This window comes from Psammomys obesus, unplaced genomic scaffold, assembly GCF_907164565.1.
Source record: "Psammomys obesus unplaced genomic scaffold, mPsaObe1.curated_primary_1811, whole genome shotgun sequence".
Classification (NCBI taxonomy): domain Eukaryota; kingdom Metazoa; phylum Chordata; class Mammalia; order Rodentia; family Muridae; genus Psammomys; species Psammomys obesus.
The window spans coordinates 46,208,710-46,229,940 of NW_026585895.1; the positions used below are offsets into that span (position 1 = coordinate 46,208,710).

The following is a 21,231-nucleotide window of genomic DNA, read 5'->3' on the forward strand; positions in this document are numbered from 1 at the left end:
AGTGCTCCGGGAAAGTAGTAAGTGGGCGGGCAGACCGGACCCGGCAAGATGGCGGCTCAGGTTGTCGTTCTCCTGAGGGAGGTGGCGCGGCTCGAGGCGCCGCTGGAGGAACTGCGTGCCCTGCAGTCCGTGGTGCAGACTGTGCCACTCCACGAGCTTCGCGAGCAGGCGGCGGAGTTACGCCTCGGCCCTCTGTTCTCCTTGCTTAACCAGAACAATCGGTGAGAGAACCCCGGGGCTTGGGTGGGTAGGGACGGCAGCAGTGGTTTTTCGAGAAAACTCAAGGCTGTCCAACTTGAAAATTTTCACAACTGTGTGTTGGCCAGGTCTCGACGGCTCACCTCTTTAGAAGGGGTCTTCTGCTGGCATTTGGCGGGATTCACCGCATGCCTTTTAATTTCAGCATCCAGTGTACGAATGCTTGTATACTTGAATTAAAATATACTGTATACAGAGGGGTAGCCATAACAGATTTGTGAGACAGGAAACATTTAAACTAGAAACAACCACATTAAGGACATAAATTATAACTGCGTAACATTTGTGCAACTGTTTAAAATTTTTTAGGTCGATCTGTGTATGGGAATATGAAAATGTTGAATGACAAAAAAAAGAAATTGTAAAGCTTAGGATCCCAATATGTGCAAATTAATCCATTATATACCCACTACGTGCGAGAGTAAATTGCATAACCCAGGATTATCTGTAAAAATAATTAATGTTGCAACTAGAGTTAAAATGTTAGGGTAGCAACTTTTAATTTAATATGCATCTATATAGTATTAAATTTAAAACTTCTTGTACCTGGCAATTTGATCATTTAATGGAATTTTTTTTTAAATATGAGCCAGAATTTAAATCACTTTTAATTTGAGAAGATGATGAACTTTTTGATGAACACTGAATGCTTTCAGAGTGCTTTCTTTCCTCTCTTATCCTATATGTTCTCATTCTCATCCTCTTGCTCGATGTGTTGAGTTGGTTTTAGCAATTATTTTAATGGTTATTTTCCCTTTTTCACCCTACCCTGGGTTAATGTCTCAGGTCAGTGGCCTGTCCTGTCCCTGGTTATCCTTGCCTACAGTGTGAAATCATGACTGTATAGTTTGGTATTTGGGCCTTTCCTGGTATATTTCCAGTCTGCTTTTCCAGTCTGATGTTTTTCATTTACTCCACTGAGTGCCTCCAGTCCACCACTAACGTTCCCGGAGCATGACTTGCATTTTCTTCATTCAAACTGTTCCTACTAACTGATCACACCTCTTCTGTGGTCTGTATTCTGTGAGGGCCCAGCTGAAGTGCCATCCCTCCAAAAAGCCTTTCTCTTCAGTCCAGCTACAAATGGCTGTTCCTCAGACATCTTGATTCTGGACACGGGACATGGTTCTTTTGTTATAGTTCTGTGTGTGTCTTTGTGGTTTGTAAGATCTCTGAAGACAATAGTGGTATTTGCTCATCTCTGCATCTCTGAAGTGCAATACATAAAATACATGCTAAATACAAGATGAGGCTTACAGCCTTTAAAGAGGGTACCTGGTCCAATTTTTTGTTGTTATTTTGTTTTGGCTGTTTTCTTTGTTTTGAGAGAGGATCTTGCTATATAGAGCTGGTCTCAAAATCAGTATGTAGCTCAGGCTATCTTGAAGGGCTCATACCACTCCTAGCCAGCTTTTCATATTGAAAGTGAAAAGATTTTGAAAGGTCATACTGCAGATTGGCACAGGAACTGAAGTTGGTAAGTTTGAGAATAAAGTAGATGGAAAAGACAGTTTGCTGTGTTTGGGGGTAGTATTCTAGGGAACAGTTTAATAGAAATTTAGAGCTGGATATATGCTATGTGTCAGTTACAATTTGTGGGGGTGATTCTTCTCTGGATAGTATTGTGTTTCCACATTAAATGCTGTTATCTTGGCTAGCCCAGGTAAGAGATTATGCTGATTCAGGTTCTGATTTTGTTGATGTAAGTGTGTAATCTTGACACTTTTTGTGAGGGAAATTAGCCCCTAAGATTACTATGCAACATAGAAGTCAAACAAGAATGACTTACTACCTTTAGCTTGTTTGGCAGCTAAGGGTCACATAGGACCTGCAGTTTATACACTGCTTTTTAAAATGCGTGTGTGTGTGTGTGTGTGTGTGTGTGTGTGTGTGTGTGCGCGCGCGCGTGTGTGCTCGTGCGTGTGTGTGCACGCACATGCATGAGTGTGCATGTGTATGTATACACGTGTGTGTACAACTTCAGGGAGTCCATTCTCACCTTCCAACTTGTTGAAGCAGGACCTGGCCAGTGGTTCTCAATCTTCCTAATGTTGCGACTTTTTAATACAGTTCCTTATGTTGTAGTGACCACTAATCATAAAATTATTTTTCTTGCTGTTTCATAACTGTAGTTTTGCTGCTGTTGTGACTCATAATGTAAATATCTATTTTCTGATGGTCTTAGGCAACCACTGTGAAAGGGTCACTCTACCTGGCAAAGGAGTCATGACTCACAGGTTGAGAACCACTGCTCCAAGCTAGCTGACTCATGTGCATCTTGCTGATTCTCCTGTCAGACACATGATACTGTTTGTTTGTTTAGGTTTTTGGGAATGGGGTTTCCCTGTGTAGTCCTGGCTATCCTAGAACTCACTCTGTAGACCAGGCTTGCCTTGAACTCAGAGCACCTGCCTCTGCCTCCTGAGTGCTGGGATTAAAGGCATGCTCCTTGCTTACATAATACTATACCCAGCTTTTCCCATGGATTCTGCGAGTCATCAGGCTTCGCATAGCAAGTCTGTTCACTGACTCACTGTTGACTGAGTCATCCAGTTTGTGTGGGTTCCGGGGATCCCAACTGAGATTCTAAGCTAGGGATCTGACCTCAGGTCTTCACACTTACATGGCAAGTGCTTCACTCACTGAGGGATCTCCCCAGCCCAAGTGTGTTCCTTCTTTAAGGCTTTTGACTTGTATTCTTGTCAAAATTTGGACAGTTAGGGCAGTTTAATTGTGTACTGGCATCAGACATAGATTAGCACATTTGCTTACATTGCCTATTAAGAGACAAGTAAATTGTTCTTGGAGCAAGATCCGTACCTACAGCTGATAATCAACAAGTTGGGATTGGTTTACCTCTCTAGTAGCTTTCATAAGTTTTCCCTCTTCTCCATCTTTGCTGCTGCTTCTCTTATTCACTTTCTCATCACCTCCCACATCCGTTAGCTGCCTTCTACTTGAAAATTCTTCCTCTGATGTGCTGCAGAGTGACCTTTTTTCCTTCATGTAGTCATTTTGTTCCTTCTGTCTTCTTGGCCTTAGGAATTGGATCTAGGACTTTGTACATATTAAGTGAGTGTGTTCTACTGCTGAGTTTACAAACCCAGCTCCCAAGATACTTGTGTAGGCTAAATGTCATTGTGTCAATTCTCTGCTTAAAGACACTTCATCACTTGGCATTGCTTCTCTGGAAAAGCCTACATTTCAAGAATAGCGTAAGAGATTCTCAGCATCTGGCTTCTGTACATTTTTAGTTCTGTTTCTTACCATTCATCTTGCCCTTTCGCCATCTCTCTACCCCTCTTCAGTTAGGACCCCAATCATGACATGCTCCATGTGGTTCCTTTGAAGTATTAATACAGTATCTTATTTCTAAGTATGTTCTTGTATGCTGCTACTTCCTCTGCTTGAAACACCCTTCTAAATCATTCATTCCCGTTTTTTTCATTCAAAAAACTTAGTTCAGGGTTATTGCTCCTGGAAGCCTTATCCATATCTTACAAACTTATTTTTAACCTCTCACAGTTTCTATTCCTGTAATTTGTCTGTGTATGTGTCTGTGTCTTCTCTTAGAATGAGCTTTCTGAAGCTAAACAATAGATCATATGTGTCTCTGTAGCCCCAACACAGGCATTGAAAATAATAGATACATACTAAATGTCTAATGAGTGACTAGAAACTGCTACTTTAAAGAAAATCTTCTGAAGGAAATTGTCATTGAGCCAAGCTTTAGGTGTTAGGTTGTCTCCAGTGTGACATGGTATGAATAATATCTGTGGTGTCTCCTTTAGGGAACAGACTGATTTGTGTGTATCCATTCTGGAGAGGTTGCTCCAAGCTGCAGAGCCGGTTCACTTGGCCAGGAACCTCAGGTTTGACCTACAGAAAGGACTGACTCACCCTGATGACTCTGTAAAAACCCTCACTCTGTCCCAGGTATGGAACTTTAGTAGTAAATGCCAGAAGCACCTCACTCATTCACTTGTCAGACACTCACTCAAGTCCTCGGACATGCCAGGTGTCATGATTGCTGTTAACAAAACAAACCTTTAAGGACCTCCTATGTAGAAAATGGTTTTTAGGTGTTTAAAAGTTACTTTGCTGTGTTATATTGTATCAAAGAAGCATGTACTAAGTGTAAACTTCAGTAAGACAGTAGCTCTGATCCTGGCAGCAGGGTATCTTAGCAGCTGTGTGAAGTGCTGCTAGGGTCATGAAGGAATGATAGACATTGGCAGTAGGCTACTCAGTAGACAGTCATGGCTCTCTCTTTTCTTCTCTAAAGTGTGTATTCAGTTTGGGGCGGGCAGGGTGGTATTTATTCATTGCCCATATGTCTGCCAGAGACTGTAGCAGGCACTTTGCCTCATCTTCATTTAATCTTCTTACTGCCGTAGAATTAAAAATTGTATTCCTGTTGTGCTAAGGAAAAAATTAAGCTCAAAGAAAGTAATTTATCCAAGATTTGTGCAACTGAAAATTGACATACTAGGATTCATACTGTCTTGGCTCACCTGTCTCCACTGTTTACCCACTATTTATTTGTAGTAATTTGTGTAATAGCTGTAATAGCTACTTGTAAAAATTATTACAGACTAGAAAACTTTGACTATCCTGTGTCCATATGTTCTACTTGGGAAGAATGTCTCTGCTTTTTTTCCCCCAGATTGGAAGAATTGTTGAAAATTCTGAAGCTGTTACTGAGATTCTGAATAACGCTGAACTGTTGAAACAGATTGTTTATTGCATTGGTGGAGAGAATTTATCTGTTGCTAAAGCGGTGAGTTGACTAGAACTCTCAGCCAACTGTGCAGAGACACATTGGTGTCCTACAGACCATAGAGAGGTTTAGTGTGTGGCTTGTAGGACTAAGTGAGAAATGAATCTTCAGCCTTTGTAGATGGAGCCAGATATACAACAGTGATCCCCTTAGACATGCCTGTATCATCTGTCACACTTATGTTTGGTTGCTCAGTGTCTTCCAGTTATAAATAGCAATACCTTAAAAAATGTGAGTAACTGTTGGATTAGAGTATTCATGTACTAATTTTCACATCAGGCTTAGGAAGTAAATATAAACATTCTGTACTTTGACAAGAAATATTTTCTTTCTGTATAAGGCTATTAAATCGCTGTCAAGAATATCACTAACCCAGGCTGGACTGGAAGCTTTATTTGAAAGTAATTTGCTGGATGATTTGAAAAACGTAATGAAAATGAATGACATCGTTAGATACAGGGTATATGAGGTAAGACTAAAAGCACACTTCCCAATGCTTTCAAAACAATGTTGTAGTAAATTTATAAAGAAAGGCAAGATGGCATGCTTATATCCATTTATTGAGTACATAATCTGTGTCAGATCCTATATAATATGGTGTTCACAAGATAGGGGTGCATAAGCCAGGTGTGGTGGCACACGCCTGTAATCCCAGCACTCAAGGAGGCAGAGGCAGGCAGAGTTCTTTGAGTTCAAGGTGAGCCTGGTCTAAAGTGAGCCCAGGATAGTCAAGGATACACAGAGAAATCCTGTCTTGACCAAAACAAACAAAAAGATAAAGGGGTGCGTTCACAGCCTGATACCTGAAGCAGTCACACACAGATCCAAAGTATTTCGCTTGACAAGACACCATTGAAACAAGACTGAACAAAATGTACTATTAGGAGTAAGAAATGGCTCTTATTTCTACCAGTTTTTTTCTTGAACACTGCTAGAAACCTTACACACACTGTCATTAACTTCATTTGTGTGTTTACACTTTAGATGTGTGTGTGTGTAGGCCAGAGGTCAGTCTCTGTCATTCCTCAGGTCTACCTTGCTATTGAGACAGGGTCTCATTGGCCTGGAATCCACTGATTAGACTAAGCTGCCTGCTGGTGAGCTTCAGAGATCTGCCTGTCTTTGCCTACCAGCATTGGATGATTTGAAAAACGTGCATCCAATGCTGCACCTGGTGGTGGTTTGTTTTGAAGATTTGTTTATTTATTATTTACACAGTACTCCGCCTGCATGTGTGCCTGCATACCAGAAGAAGGTACCAGATTTCATTATAGATGGTTGTGAGCCACCATATGGTTGCTGGGAATTGAACTCAGGACCTTTAGAAGGGCAAACAGTGCTCTTCACAGCTGAGCCATCTCTCCAGCCCACATAACTAACTGCATTTTTACTGTTGCCCCACATGCATGCTCAAGCTAAATTGCTGATCATCTGTCTGTTCACTCTGTGCTGGGTCCTAGGCCTTGAGCTCTCTCTTTACAGAGGCTCCTCCTCATTGTGTTTCCATCCCATCTGCTTTCTTGAAGTTGTATGTGTATGGCTCCTTGCTGGCATAGCTACTACCACCCTAGGCCAACTCAGCACTGTCACTTTCTACTGTATTTGCATCCAAATTTTTCTTCATTTTTACCATCCTTAGTTTCTCTTAAATGTAATCAGTATTATTTCCCTAAATTTATATCTTAAATGATACATCAAATCGTGTGCATTTGTCATGTACAGCATGATGTTTGTATCATATGTAAGAATGATCATTAGGCCAGTGAAACAGCCTGATAAGTGAAGGAACTTGCTGCCAAGCCTGATGACCTGAATTTGATCCTCAGAACACTTACGGTAGAAGGAGTAACCAACTCTCACAAGTTGTTTTCTGCTCCTACCTCCTTCATACAGGAACCTTCCTCCACAAAATAAATAACTAAATGAAGATGTAAAAAAAACAAATATTTCTGATTGTACTACTTCTCTGTTTAAAACCGTTCAGTATCCTCTGTCTTTCAGGACATCCTTGTCAAATGAAGATGTGACAGATACTTGGATATGTTTTTGTTGTTTGTTTTGTTCTGTGGTAGATAGTTACGGGCCTTGCACATCGTAGGGAAGTCCTCTACTACGGGAGGAGGGCTGTAACACTTTGAAGGAATTGTTCTTATGTTTGTTGCTAGTGCAGGCTTTTATGTCCTGACTAGTGCTTTTTTGGTGGAAGGTATACATTCACCTAGATCCGACGGAATACTTCTCCACCAGAGTAATATGTTTTATATTCAATGAAGTTTTCCTAGAAACAAAGCATGACTTGTTAAGAGCTCAATTATGCTGGGCAAATTCAGGACAACCAACGCTACACAGAGAAACCGTTTCAAAAAACAAAACAAACAAAAATTCAATTATATATATATATTTATATATAGTACATAGTTCTGCATTTAATGTAAATGGCATCTAACAGATTTGGACCTGTTCTGACCTTTTTTGTTTCTGTTCTCTCAGCTAATTATAGAGATCTCTTCTGTGTCTTCAGAGTCTTTAAACTACTGTGCCACAAGTGGATTGGTGGCCCAGCTCCTGAAAGAGCTGACGGGTGAGGATGTGCTGGTCAGGTGTGTATGTGGGGAGAATTCTTTGAGTGAAATGCCTTTGTTGGAGGGCAGGAAGCAATTGTGGGACTTAGTGTGGTTTTCTGTGCTGTTGGAGACTGTACACAGCTTACAATCTCAGTTCTGCTGTTATTTTTCAGGAAGCATTTTAGGAAATTGCTTGTTTTATCATGACAATATGTTGAGTTTGGTAAAACCCTGCAAGATGTTTTAGCTATTTTCAAATGAACACTTCCCCTGTCCCCAGGCAAGTGTGCTATTTGATTAATGTGTTTCTATATATGTAACTTAAATTGTTGTGAATCACTTTGATATCTGCCATTTTTAATAACTTAACATCTTATCAAGTGGTATTATCAAGCAGAAGCACTGTGACATGATAGAAGAAATACAGTATTTTTAAAAGAACAAAGACTTGAGCTTCATAGCTCTTAAACCTGTTAACTGTTTGACCTTGGACAGATGACTGTAGCATTTCTGTACCTCAGTTTCTCATTTACCGAAACACGAGGGATTGAACTCAGGTCTTATGCATGTCAGGCAATCACTGTACCACTGAGCTATGTCCCTACCCCGTTTACTTTTTTTTGTGATAGGGTCTCACCCAGCTACCCAAGCTGGCCTTGAGCCCATATGTAATCCAGGTAAGTCTTGAACTTGTAATCCTCCTGCCTCAGCGTATTGAGTAGTTTGAAATTACAACCCTGTGCCACCGTGTCTAATGACCGCAGTTTTTTTGTTGCTAAGAATAACAGTCTTATAAAGAAGAGACCAATATAACGACTGACAAGGGTCCTTGATGACTGTTAGCTGTGTCTCTTAGAGCTCCTGTTGTCCCCTTAATATTGCCCAGTGTTTACTATATTTAGCTACATTCTCACTGCTGAGCACTTAGTCTAAGTGCTTTGCTGTTATAATAGCATTTATAATTGCCATCTCTGTGTATAGGTATTTCTGGTATTAAATGACTTTCTGGTTGTATCTTTTGTACTATGACTGGATTTGTTAAATCTGTATGTATAACTGATTGTTACACATACACTAGTTGTTTTCGTTTGTGTATATGTTTGTTTGGGCTTTTTTTTTTAATATTTATTATGTATACAGTGTTGTGCCCACATATGTGCCTGTGCACCAGGAGAGGGCACCAGATCTCACTATAGAGTGTTGTGAGCCACCATGTGCTTGATGGGAATTGAACTCGGGACCTTTGGAAGAGCAGCCAGTGTTCTTAACCTCTGAGCCATCTTTCCAGCCCTTACTATGTAGCATTGGCTATCCAGGAACTCAGTATACTCTAGAACAGGCTGGCTTCAAACTCCCGGAGATCTGTCTGCCTCTTCCTCTCTCCCACTCAGTACTGGGATTAAAGGCGTGCACCACCACCTGTTCCTGCACTTTCCTATCTTAATCAAATGAACAAGGACGGAGGTCAGGTGCTAAGCTTAGCCTCAGCTAAACACGTTATATATCGGAGCTGAGTGCCAGGTGGTGCTGAAGGCTTACTAATGTGTGGTAGTGGCGTTTCTGTGTGAAGCAGTGTTGCTGCTTTTACAGATGTGTGTGGGTAAATGGCAAGATGGCAAGCTTTCTTTAAAATAGTTTAATGGAAAATAAGATTAAAATAAATGTGATAATTCTAAAAATAGAGTTATGACTGCATGGTAACTCCTACTACTTTTTGTATCTATTTGTTACTTTAAAATAAAACATTTTAAAAAATCTCTTAGGATACAACTATGTTATAGAAATAGTATTGGGTCTCCAGTCAGGCCAGGCCTCTCCAACTCCACCTTAATCGGTGATTCCAAGTAAGCTAGGAAAACCATGTTCTTGTATTTGAAGAGAGAGCCAGGACTATGGGCCTTTCAGATTTGGTAAAAAGAAATAAGATATAACCCATGTGAAAGCAATATTAAAATGCTCTTCATTTTTGTCCTTTTTGACTTTAGAGCCACCTGTATAGAAATGGTGACATCACTAGCATATACCCATCATGGCCGACAATACCTTGCTCAAGAAGGAGTCGTTGACCAGATCTCCAATATACTTGTTGGAGCAGAGTCGGACCCTTTCTCTGGCTTCTATCTGCCAGGTGAGAGCAGCTGTTCCGATGGCTGAGTTACAGTGGTTCCTGAAGGGTAGGGATTACTCTCCTCCATGCTTCCTTTACAAGACAGCTGTAGCCACTATCAGCGGTACAGCGAAAGGATCATGGGTCACGACTGAGTGATTTCCTGAATCCAAGTCAATAAATATACCAGATTACTAACGTGAAGGACAGAAAACATACCAGCAGTACCAAATGTATTTGATAAAAATTCACCATTCTTTTACTTCAACAGTGCAATTAATTAGTTGTAAAAGAGATGCATTTTAACATAGGACAGGCCATGAGTGACAACCCCACAGCTGATGATGTGCTCAAGTGTGAGAAGTTGAAAGCCTTTCCTTTGATCAGGAGCAGGGTCTCTCTTACCACTTCTGTTCAGTGTAGTATGGGGAACCCTAGAACACGCTGGTAAGAGAAAAAACAAAAGTCTTCTAAATCTACAAGGAAGACATGAAATTGTTCCTGTTTGTAGGTGTGTAGACAGTGTGGTCTTACATGCAAAATACTTCATAGACTCCACCAAAAAAAACTGCCAGAGCTAAGAAATGAATCCAGTGAAGTTTGCAGAATCATCAGCAGCATACTGTTGATTGGTAGCCTTCTAACAATGAGCTTCCAACAGAGAGCTCAGGGAAACGCTGTCATCGTGATAGCATCTGAAAAAAGAGAATAGTTGGTGATTAGGTCACCATCTTATTCCCAGAAAGACACACAGACTAATAGGACAGAACCGAGGACTCATATATATATATATACACACACACACACACACAATCCATGCCCAAAACATACAGTGGAAAGCACATTATTTTTAGGAAATGATGCTGAAAGATAAAACTGTATGAGGAATGAAAGTAGACCATCACGTCATAAAATTCAACACAGTGTGATTAGGGACTGAAATGTAAGATGTGAAACTGAAGCTGCTGGAAGAGAACATACTGGGGAAAGCTTCAGACTTTAGTCTGGACCAAGGTGATTGTGAATATGCTGCTACTCAAAGCACAGGCAAGGAAAAAGAAACAAATATAATTGCATTAGACAGAAAGGCATCTGCTCAGGTAAGGAACAATCACCGGAGTGAAGAAGCAATCTGGAATTAGAAGAATGTTTATAAACAGTGTCTAGGGAAGAGTCCAAGTCCAGAATATAAGGTAAGCAAACAAATTAGTATCAAGAAAACAACCCAGTTTAAAAGGTTTAAACAAACCAGTTTAAAAAGCAAAGGACTTGAATTACACAAAAGACATTCTATAGCTGCCCGATAGTAAATGGAAAGACATCTGCAGTGCTGGACAAGCAAATTTAAACCACTGAGGACACTCATTTCACACCTGTTAGAATGATCTGTATCAGAAAGCCAAAAGGTGAGCTGGGTGTGGTGGTGCACGCCTTTAATCCCAGCAGAGGCGGCAGTCTCCTTGAGTTTGAGGCCAGTGTGGTCTACAAAGCAAACCCAGGACAGCCAAGGCTGCGAGAGGTGAGTGTATGGAACAGAAAAGTGTATTGTTGATGAGAAAGTAAATTAGTGCAATCGTGGAAAACCGGAAGGTCTTTAAGACAGACTATGATCTGGATCCCTTTTGGATATGTGGCCAAAGGAAATGAAACCAGTGTGCTGCAAGGCTGTCTGTCCTCCCACATTCACTGCAGCGTTTTCAGTGAGCAAGATCTGGGATCGACCAGACATGTCTCAGTGGATGCACAGATAATGTAAACTATAGCACAGTGGGAAGCTACTCAGCCTCAAAAATAAAGAGATCTTGTCATTTGCACACTGGCTGAACCTGAAGAACACAGTGAATTAATTGAGTGCCGTACGATCTTCTTTACAAGTATAATTTAAAAAAAGCTGAACTCAGGAAAATGTTAGTGATCATAGGAAGTGTTAGGGTTATTTGTGTAGATGTTAGAATAGTCAAAGCACCAGAAAGAGGTACAACGTGATAACTGTTAACAGTGTATTGTGTCCTTAAGTTTTCTTAGAATAAATTGTGTTTTCACTCCAAACAGAAAAAAAAAATAATACATATGTTGATTTGCTTAATTTGTCCATTACACAGTACAGATATATTTCCAGGCATGATATATATATCTATATATAATGGCTGTGTACAGTTTTTTACTTGTTAGTCTTAAAAGTTAGTTTAAACAAAAAGACGCTGGGAGCCCTTTAATGAGGTGGAATCTGCTGTGCCAGGGACAGTTGCACTATTGACTGATGTTATGAAAACATGGGCGCTCTTCAGAGCAGTTGATAGTTTTCTTCAAAAGTTCAGTGAGAACCAGACATGGTAGCCCCACGCACTTGGGAGGGAGAGGCAGGCAGAGAACTCAAGAGAAACCCTGTCTTGAAAAACAAACAGAAGTAAATCAAAATACTGATAATGACATTTATCGTGTTCCAGATCCATGTAGCCTTTAAGGTAGGAGTCACTCCGCCCATTTCATTCCAGGACAGGTTGATTAGTCTTTCTCGAACACTTGTAGTAGCTGGAAGTTTATACTCCTTGAGGTAGTCTGCTGTGTTTCATTAATGAACATACCTGCTTAACAGTTTCTGCCAGTGAGTTCTTCAAGCTTGCCTTCCTGTCATTGGTATCCATCCGTGTACGTTTCTCTTTCTACCTCTTCATCTCCCCCCTCTCCTCCCTCTTTCTTTTCCTCCCTTCTTACTTCCCTCTCTCAGTCCCTCTTCTTCTCTCTGTCCCCTTCATTCCATTCTCTCCGTCCCTGGCTATAAATCAGTGTATAACGTGGCTGGCTTGAAACTCAGAGATGTTCCTCCACCTCTCCTCCCAAGCTCTATTGACACCTTGGGGTCTTTGCTGTCAGAATCCCACATCTTAGGAGTCTTTCGGTTTCCTTACTGGCTCTCCTGTAGGCAGCACAGTGCTTGTCTCTTCCTCCTGGCCTACGGTTTATTAATGTTCCTGGGAAAACATAGGCCCCATTTGTACTGTCTTATCCCTCTGCTAACGTCTGTATTTTTAAATATCTTTAGGATTTGTGAAGTTTTTTGGAAACCTGGCTGTCATGGATAGTCCTCAGCAGATCTGTGAGCGCTACCCTGTTTTTCTGGAAAAAGTGTTTGAAATGGCGGACAGTCAGGATCCCACCATGATTGGTGTAGCTGTAGACACAGTTGGAATCCTGGGATCCAATGTTGAAGGAAAACAGGTTTTACAGAAGACAGGTTGGTATGACTTGTCTTGACTTTTGCAAGGTGTGTTTTCATTTTGGGCCAGGATTCTGTGTTCAGGTCCATCAGGTGGGTTAACTGTTATAGAAGCTAATTCTATGGGCAGCAGTCTTTATCCCTGACATGACTCATCTCTCAGAGTCTCATGGTTCCTCCTGAAACGCTGTGGCTTTTACTCCTTGTCATAGCCAACAAGAACCGCAGTGTGTGCTGCTAACATCATCCCAGGCTGCTTTTTATGGCATAGCCCATGTTGTGTCCTCATTCCACACTGATAGAAACTGTATGAATTTCATTCACATCACTTCTAGGCCTCACTTGCCTCATTTAGCACAACAGCAACTTCTTCGGGGTTTTGAATGTTTCATAAGCACGAGTAGAGTCAGAAAAGAAAATTTCATGTCAAGAGTTTATATTAAGAAAGATACATTTACGGTATGTCCTTGAGTGTATACTTGCACAACAAATCTCAGTACAGAAACCACAGTGCTGTTTTGAAGCACTTGTGAAGTGTAAGTTGAGAATTGGTACACTGCACACTACGGTGACTGCAAGGTCTCATATATTTTCTAAGTTCTTTCACCTGTGGCATACTCTTCTCGGCCCCAATAGAGCAGCCATTGTCCTTCTCTGGTAAGGCAGCAGAAACTCAGGAGTTAGGAGGCTCTTCCGGGCCTTTGAATCCATCCTCTACACCCTTGTTTTACCCTGCTGTATTGGATGTACCTGTGTTGCAGGTCTGTTGTGCACTTTATTTTGCGGTTTAGGTTGATAATCATAATGCGTGAAAGTATAAATTGCCTTTTCAGTTCACGCCCATTAGGATGGCCCCTTTTTTGTTGTTTTAATATCAGAAGTGTTCAGATGTTGAAGAACATCTGAACTGTGTTTTCTGACCAGAATATGGTATGAAATGGTATAATTGCTATGGAAGACAGTATGGAAATTGCACAGAAATACTAAACATAGAATTAACGTAAGAGCCAGCAATTCAACTTGTAGGTATAAACAAAACAATATGGAAAGCATGGGCTCAAGCAGGTGTCTGGGCACTCCTATTCATAGCAGTGTTAGTCTACTCAAAATGATTGGAAACAACCCAGTGTCCATCGATGAATAAGTGAATATGATATCTTACTTATCAAAAGTGTGAAATTGTGACACAAGCTATAGCACAGAGGAAGTTTGAAGGCCTTTTGGGAAAAGAAGAAAGCAAGGCATGGAAGATGGATACTGCATGATTTTACAGCCAAGATTATCTTAAGCACATATGGAGGTCAAATTCATAGAGACAAAAAGTAGAGAGTGGATACCAGGCCTGAGAGGGGGTGGATTTTTTACTGGGTGCAGAGTTTCAGTCTGGGTTGCTGGAGAATCTCTGGAGATGGGGATGGTGATGGTTGCATAGCAGTGTATTTACAGTATTAACTGTTTAAGATGATTCAAATGGTAGGCTTTGTGTTAATGTCACCACTATCCTTCACAGGATCTCGCTTTGAGCACCTCCTTGTGAGAATAGGATATCAAGCAAAGAATGCCTCCACAGAGCTGAAAGTTAGATGCTTGGATGCAGTTTCCTCTCTTCTGTATTTATCAGTAAGTAGATAGAAAAATTAATGAAGGGCAGGGGGGTATGTTTATGAGGATCAGTCAGAATTGCACTAGTCAGTTTAGTATAATGTTCTCATGGGTGCTTCTCACTCTGGTTAAGGTGGTAACCTGGTGGCACACACCTTTAATCCCTGCCCTCAGGGAGGCAGAGGCAGAAGGATCTGAGTTCCAGGCCAGCCAGGGCTACATAGAGAAATCCTGTCTCAAAAAAACAACAGAGCTGGGCAGTGGTGGCAAACACCTTTAATCCCAGCATTCAGAAGGCAGAGGCAGGCAGATCCCTGAGTTTGAGGCCAGCCTGGTATACAAAGCAAGTTCCAGGACAGCCAAGGCTACACAGAGAAATCCTGTATTGGGGAGGTGGGGAGGATAAGCCTTCACTATGTGACTAGCAGCATGAAAAAATTTTAGGGATATTTTTTATTCTTCAAGAGTTTCATACATGTATACACATTTATGACTGTATCCACTCCAATGCCCTCCTCCCAACTTCATAACTGTCTTTCTTCCTCCTTTCTTCCCCTTCCTTCCTCCTTCCCTCTCTTCCTCCTTCCCTTTCTCCCTCCCCCCTTCCTTCCTATTAAGTCCAGTTAGTGCTGCCGGTATGCACATGGGTATGAGGTCATGGTCACGCTTGCCAAGACTGATCCTCCCCTGGCTGCTGTCAAATGCCTGTAGGTCTTCCTTAGCCATATTGGAATTTTGGCTAGCTTAAACTTGTGCGGTTACGACAGCTTCTGGAGTTAATGAGTGTAGCTGACATGCTATTACACGGCATTTCTCCCCATCTTCCAGCTCTTACGTTCTTTTTGTGCCCTCTCCTGCAGTGTTCCCTGATCCTTGGAGAGCAGGGGTTGACACACTTGTCTTACTTTAGGCTGAGCATTTAAGTCACTACTTCCCAGTAACCATTGCCCCCTGAAAAAAAGAAGCATCTCCAGCCAAGGCTGAAAGCTGCACAAATCTATAAACAGGACCAGCTCGCAAAACTGCAATTGTAGATTTCCCTCTAAGACCTGTGACTCCCTCAGCCATGGGCCTTTTTATTTTAATTATTTTATTTTATTTTATTTTTATTTTATTTTATTTTATTTTATGTGTATGCGTGTTTACTTGGATATATTCCTGTGCATCACTTGTGTGCAATGCTCATAAAGGCCAGAAGAGGGCATTGGATCCTCTGGAACTGGAATTACAGGTAGTTGTGAGCCTCCATGTGGGTGTTGGAAATCAAACTAGGTCCTTAGGAGCATTCAGTGCTCTTAACCTCTAAGTCATCTTTCCAGACCCCAGCTATGGTGTTTTGGCAAGGTTTACAGAAGCATGAATTGTCCTGTGGAGCAGCCTCAGATCTAATCAGGGGAGGTTGATTCTCCCCATAGCGGTCATTGCGCTCTGCAACAGTCAGCACATCTCTCATTGCAAGTCAGAATTGCAGCATTCAGTCCAGGACTGGGGAAGAACACTGATGTCCTTTCTCCCTGGAACACTTCGTACCACTTTATGGTACTATGGAAGCTAGCCAGCTGAGACGAAGTTTCCTAGTCATTGATTTCTCTGTCTTGCAATCAAAGTATGGGTGTTTCAAGATTAGTGTTGCCATTTAGTTATAGTGGGCAACCAAGAGCAGTGGACATAGCCTGTTTTATTGGGGGGAGGCCTCTCTGGATGTCCCAATTAACTTATGGGGGTTACTGAGATTTTTATTTAATAACCCATTTCCTCTGGAACAGCATTGTCCACTTATGTAGGGTTCAAATTCCCTTAGAGGCGGGGACTTTTTTAGTTGGTTAGCATGCTCATAACCACTCCCCACCTCCTAAGGTTTATTTAGTATTGTGCATGAGAGAAGGGGGGGGATACGGGAGAAGTGTAAATGTGGGCACACATTTCATAGTACAGATGTGGAGGTCAGAGGACAACTTTCCGTCCTCTTCTACTTTTATCTAAGACCCAGGGAGTTAACTCAGGCATCAGGCTTACATAGCAAGGGCTTTTACCCACTGAGCCATCTGAACAGTTCAGTTGTTGATATTTTAAATCTAAAATAGAATCACAGAGTAATAGGACTAGAAAAATCTTAGGGATTCTTTTCATTTGGTTTTTTGAGACAGGGTTTCTCTGTGTAGCCCTGGCTGTGCTAGAACTCATTCTGTAAACCAGGCTGACCTCGAACTTATAGAAATCTGCCTGCCTCTGCCTCTCTGAGTGCTGTGATTAAAGGTATGTCCCCCCGCCGCCACCACCCCAGGCCCCTAGAGTTTATTTCATCCCCTCCAACAAAAACGGAAATTTTCTGGACTGGATGAGTTTTCAAGGGTGGCTCACAGAATGCCATTTATTTAACTTACAGCTGCCTGCTTTTTTGCAGGTGTAGTTACCTTATCATGAGCATTTCCCTTTCTGTCTTGTAGCCTGAGCAGCAGACTGATGACTTCCTAAGGATGACAGAGTCCTGGTTTTCTTCCTTATCTCGAGACTCTCTGGAATTCTTCCGTGGCATCAGTAACCAGCCCTTCCCAGAACTACACTGCGCTGCCTTGAAAGTGTTCACAGTATGTATTCTCTTCTCTAAAGATCCTTCTGTGCCTGTCGGCTCAACACAGCACTGAGAATGACCTAGCCACTGTGTGTACACACAGCATTTTCTGCCCCTGCTACTTCAAGGGCCCTTGAGGGAGACATACTGTCTGTAAAAGGTCTTCTGTACTGTCTGAGGTTTGAACAAGCTCCTATTGGGTCACAGATTAATCCCAGCTCGGCCTCTGGCTTGTTTCTTCCCCGAGCCTTATTTCCTGTGTTCCCTTCCAGCCGTTAGTGCCAGGTCATGCCAGTCTGCCGGTCTCTTATCTCTGACCTTTGCTGTGCTTTCTGACCTCAACACTCTTTGTCAGTTTTATTTATGAATGTGTTATTTATTTAAGAGGTAGCCCCAAAACACTTTACCTAAGTCTATACAGTGGAGTTAAATGATATTGGTTCTCATATGTGATATTTTCATTCAACAAACACCGAGTTTTTCCCCCTACCCTGTTAGATGGTGGGCCTTTTCTGAGACTTCCTGGGGAGCCAGACCATAAGTATAGTTATAAAGTTGGTTATAAAACTGTAGCTAAGGTAAGCATTATACTGCATGCCTTATGTTGAAAACGTGTATTGACTCCTTCCTTCTGCTGTTAAGCCAAGTGTCTGTTTACCTTCTTAGCCCTAACACACTGAGTGTGCCAGTGGCCCCTGGCTAAGCGTGATCATATCAATAGTCTTAATCACAGGATCCAGGCAGCACATAGACCACGCTGAGAGGAATGAGAGAGGAAGATTTCCTGAAGCAAATCTTGAAGAGCATGGGTAGTATTACTGTTATCTTACAGACTGCCAATTTCTGGCTAAAATAATACAGCTTTCAAAGTGTCTTCGGGTACTTTACCTTGGAAATAGTCATCTGCATTGATGTCACAGGGTGTTAGTTCTGTCTGCTCCCTGATATCTGAGTTAGTTGCTGGGGTAGATGCTGCTGGCCTGAAGAATGCATTTTGGGAGAAAGAAGCTAGGCTACAAGCCTATTAACTGTAATAATGAGCTTTTGTGACACATGTAAGCTGCTGACTCATCATTTTAAAAGTTGAGAAAGACTGAAAAATAGGAAGTTTAAGTCCAGAGGAAAGTGCTTACTGTATGCTCATCACCTCTGCCTAATCCCATTCGCTTTTTTGTCCCCAAGTCTGATGACTGTCCTGGAGGCCGAGTGTAGAGGATGCAGGGCTCACAGGCCAGTGCTGGTGGATCTACAGCATGCAGTGCAGAGCGTGTTCCTAAACTTTGGTTTAAAAGAGGCCATTAGAAAACTGACATGCCATTGGCCAGTCACAACGCGTCATTTTCCCGCAAGTGAAGATTCATATGACTCTGTTAGGAATGATACTGCAGTGAACATTCTCCAAAAGGATTATCTTGTGTACAAGTTTAAGAGTCTCTCTGCCTGAGGTGGTGGCATACTTATTTAATCCCAGCACTTGGGAGGCAGGAGCAAGCAGGTCTCAGAGTTTGATGCCAACCTAGTGTACAGAGTGAGTTTCAGTACACCAGGGCTACACAGAGAAACCGAGTCTCAAAAAATGGGGGAAAAATAGTATCCCTGAAGGAATGTTGTCTTTTTTTTTTTTTTTTTCCGCTCTTTATTTTTGCTGTATTTTAGTGTCTAGAAGTTGGGTTTTCAGTCTGTGCGTTGCTACCCTGTTGGCAATCTCTTTCTCCAAAAACATTTGCATTGCAATTCATAACAGTAGCAAAATTACAGTTATGAAGTAACAACAAAAATAATTTTATGGTTGGGGTCACCACAGCATGAAGAACTGTACTAAAGGGCTGAAGCATTAGGAAGGTTGAAAACCACTGTTCTACGTCTTTCACGTGGTAGATTTGTTCGTGCTGTTAGGTGTTCCTTAAAAATAAGTCTTAAGTCGTTTCAGTGAATTATAATTTACTTAGCTAGGCCCATTATTAGACATCTAAAGCTTTTATGTTGTGAACATCCTTGTATACAAAGTTGGTTGGTTGGTTGGTTGATTGGTTTTTCAAGACAGGGATTCTCTAGTGTAGCCTTGGCTGCCCTGGGCTCCCTCTGTAGACCAGGCTGGCCATCTGCCTGCCTCTGCCTCCCTGAGTGCTGGGGTTTCAGGTGTGCGCCACTTCACCCAGCTCATTTATAGAGTTGTAAAAATATGTTTCTGAGAAGCTTGTTTCCTTGAACAAAGGGAAATGCTTTTATGGTTTGTGCTCCACGTGTGTCTCTTGAGTATTGTGTTATTCACTCATGAACTCACCTTCTTAAGGCCCAGGTGAATTGTATTCTCTTTCTACCTTCAATTTCAGGCTATTGCAAACCAGTGTTGGGCTCAGAAACTTATGTTTAACAGTCCAGGTTTTGTGGAATTTTTGATGGACCGGTCTGTGGAACATGACAAAGCTTCAAAGGATGCCAAATATGAACTAGTAAAAGCACTTGCCAATTCCAAAACAGTTGCAGAAATCTTTGGGAACTCAAATTATTTGAGGCTCAGAACTTACTTAAGTGAAGGTCCCTACTATGTGAAACCTGTTGCCACGACAGCAATAGAAGGAGCTGATTGATTTCTCTCCGTGTGAGACAGAGGACCATGACTTAACCAGATGATTCCATCTGGGTTTCAGAAAGCAGGGACGTCCCTGCTTTCCCAGAGCTATCATGGAGTGTCTTAATACAGCCTTAGTATCAGCAGTGTTCCAGCTTCCGTGCCATGTGGACCAGGCAGCTAGACTGCAGAGAAAACTGCGGCATGGTTATGAGAGCTCAGTGCTCTTCCAAGTCTTCTGGTTGCCACAGTCTTTGCTGCAAGGTCAAAGGTTTGTTTTCTCAGAAAGTTTCCATGCGATCAACTCGTGACCTCATTTAAAAATAAAATGAAGCCAAAATGATTCTAAATTCTCTTCACTTTTTATTTTTCCTTATCTGATTCCACCTCAATATCTTGGGTAGTCTCTGAAAAATAAGTCATTTGGAATCATTGAATTATAATATTTGTATACAAGGAATAAATAGTTTTAAAAAGATTTCTTGTTTACTTTTCCTTTGAAAATAAAATAAATCTCTGAAAATTGTTTGGCTCTGGTACTTTTGCTGTTTATCAGTTTTGTGATGGTGTGGTTACAAGAAAGGGAATGTGATAGTGCCTTAGCCAGAAAGTTTTCTTAACTATCATTTTATTTATTGGTGGGTCATCAATAAATTGAGGGCTTGGAAGATAACTTTTCAGATCCATAACGTCTTTTCTTGAGGGGATCAGAGAGATACTGTGACTCCTCATGTCCAGAATCAGAATAGGGAGGCATCATGTACAAACTAAGATGCCATCTCATTGATTTACAAATTATTATTCTTCGCCTGTTTCCCAGCGGTATTCTCTAAACAGCAAAGCTTTCTACAAATGAAATCTGTTGTCCAGAAGTTTCTGCATGAGCTTGCCAGTGATGCTTTAGAACCAGGAAGTGTCTTTTAGGCTGCGGTGAGATTGACAAATCATCCCTTCCCGTATCATGATTTTCAAGTGACTGGAATCCTGGTCGAGTTGCATCATTTGTCTTTTTCCATACTGAGATTTTTCTACTGCCAATATCACAAACCATACTATAGCCAGATATTTCCTGCCATGAAGTATTCAATGTGGCTTTTGCTTTAATGAAATTTATGATGTTGTTTTTCTTCCTGTTAACTTTTGATTGCGGTAAATAAATATGTATGTATATACATGTATTTCATGTGGTGAAATAAAATATTGTAAATGTACTTTTCTATGGTCTTATGTATGTAGATGTTGTACAGTGTTTACTGCTGTCTGTTTCCAAAACTGTCTTACTTTTCAAAACTAAAAATCATGCTCATTAAATAGTAATTCCCCCTACCCTGCCAACACTATCCTGTCATGTTGACTTAATTATTTAACCTCAAGATTCAGAAAGATGAAGAAATCCTCTAGGATTTATCTAGAAAAAGAAACAATCTTAACTCAGTCAGACTAGTGGAAAATGTATGCTCGGGGAGAGAAAAATAAAATAAGTGAAAGATTGAAGACAATTTATGGGACTTATAGGACAGCATTATGAGAGCAAGTCTTGAAATTATAGGAGGTCCCAT

At 41.3% G+C, this 21,231-nt stretch overlaps 1 protein-coding gene across 1 annotated transcript; it reads left to right on the forward strand.

Annotated features, from left to right (window-relative positions):
• Positions 1-38: 38 nt before the first annotated feature.
• Psmd5 (proteasome 26S subunit, non-ATPase 5) lies at positions 39-20,889 on the forward strand. Its single transcript, XM_055600766.1, has 10 exons — positions 39-221; positions 4,050-4,194; positions 4,925-5,038; positions 5,379-5,507; positions 7,529-7,638; positions 9,588-9,730; positions 12,753-12,944; positions 14,437-14,546; positions 16,976-17,116; positions 19,434-20,889. The coding sequence occupies exons 1-10, from the start codon at positions 49-51 to the stop codon at positions 19,689-19,691; spliced, it is 1,515 nt and encodes a 504-aa protein (XP_055456741.1). The 5' UTR covers positions 39-48; the 3' UTR covers positions 19,692-20,889.
• Positions 20,890-21,231: the final 342 nt, after the last annotated feature.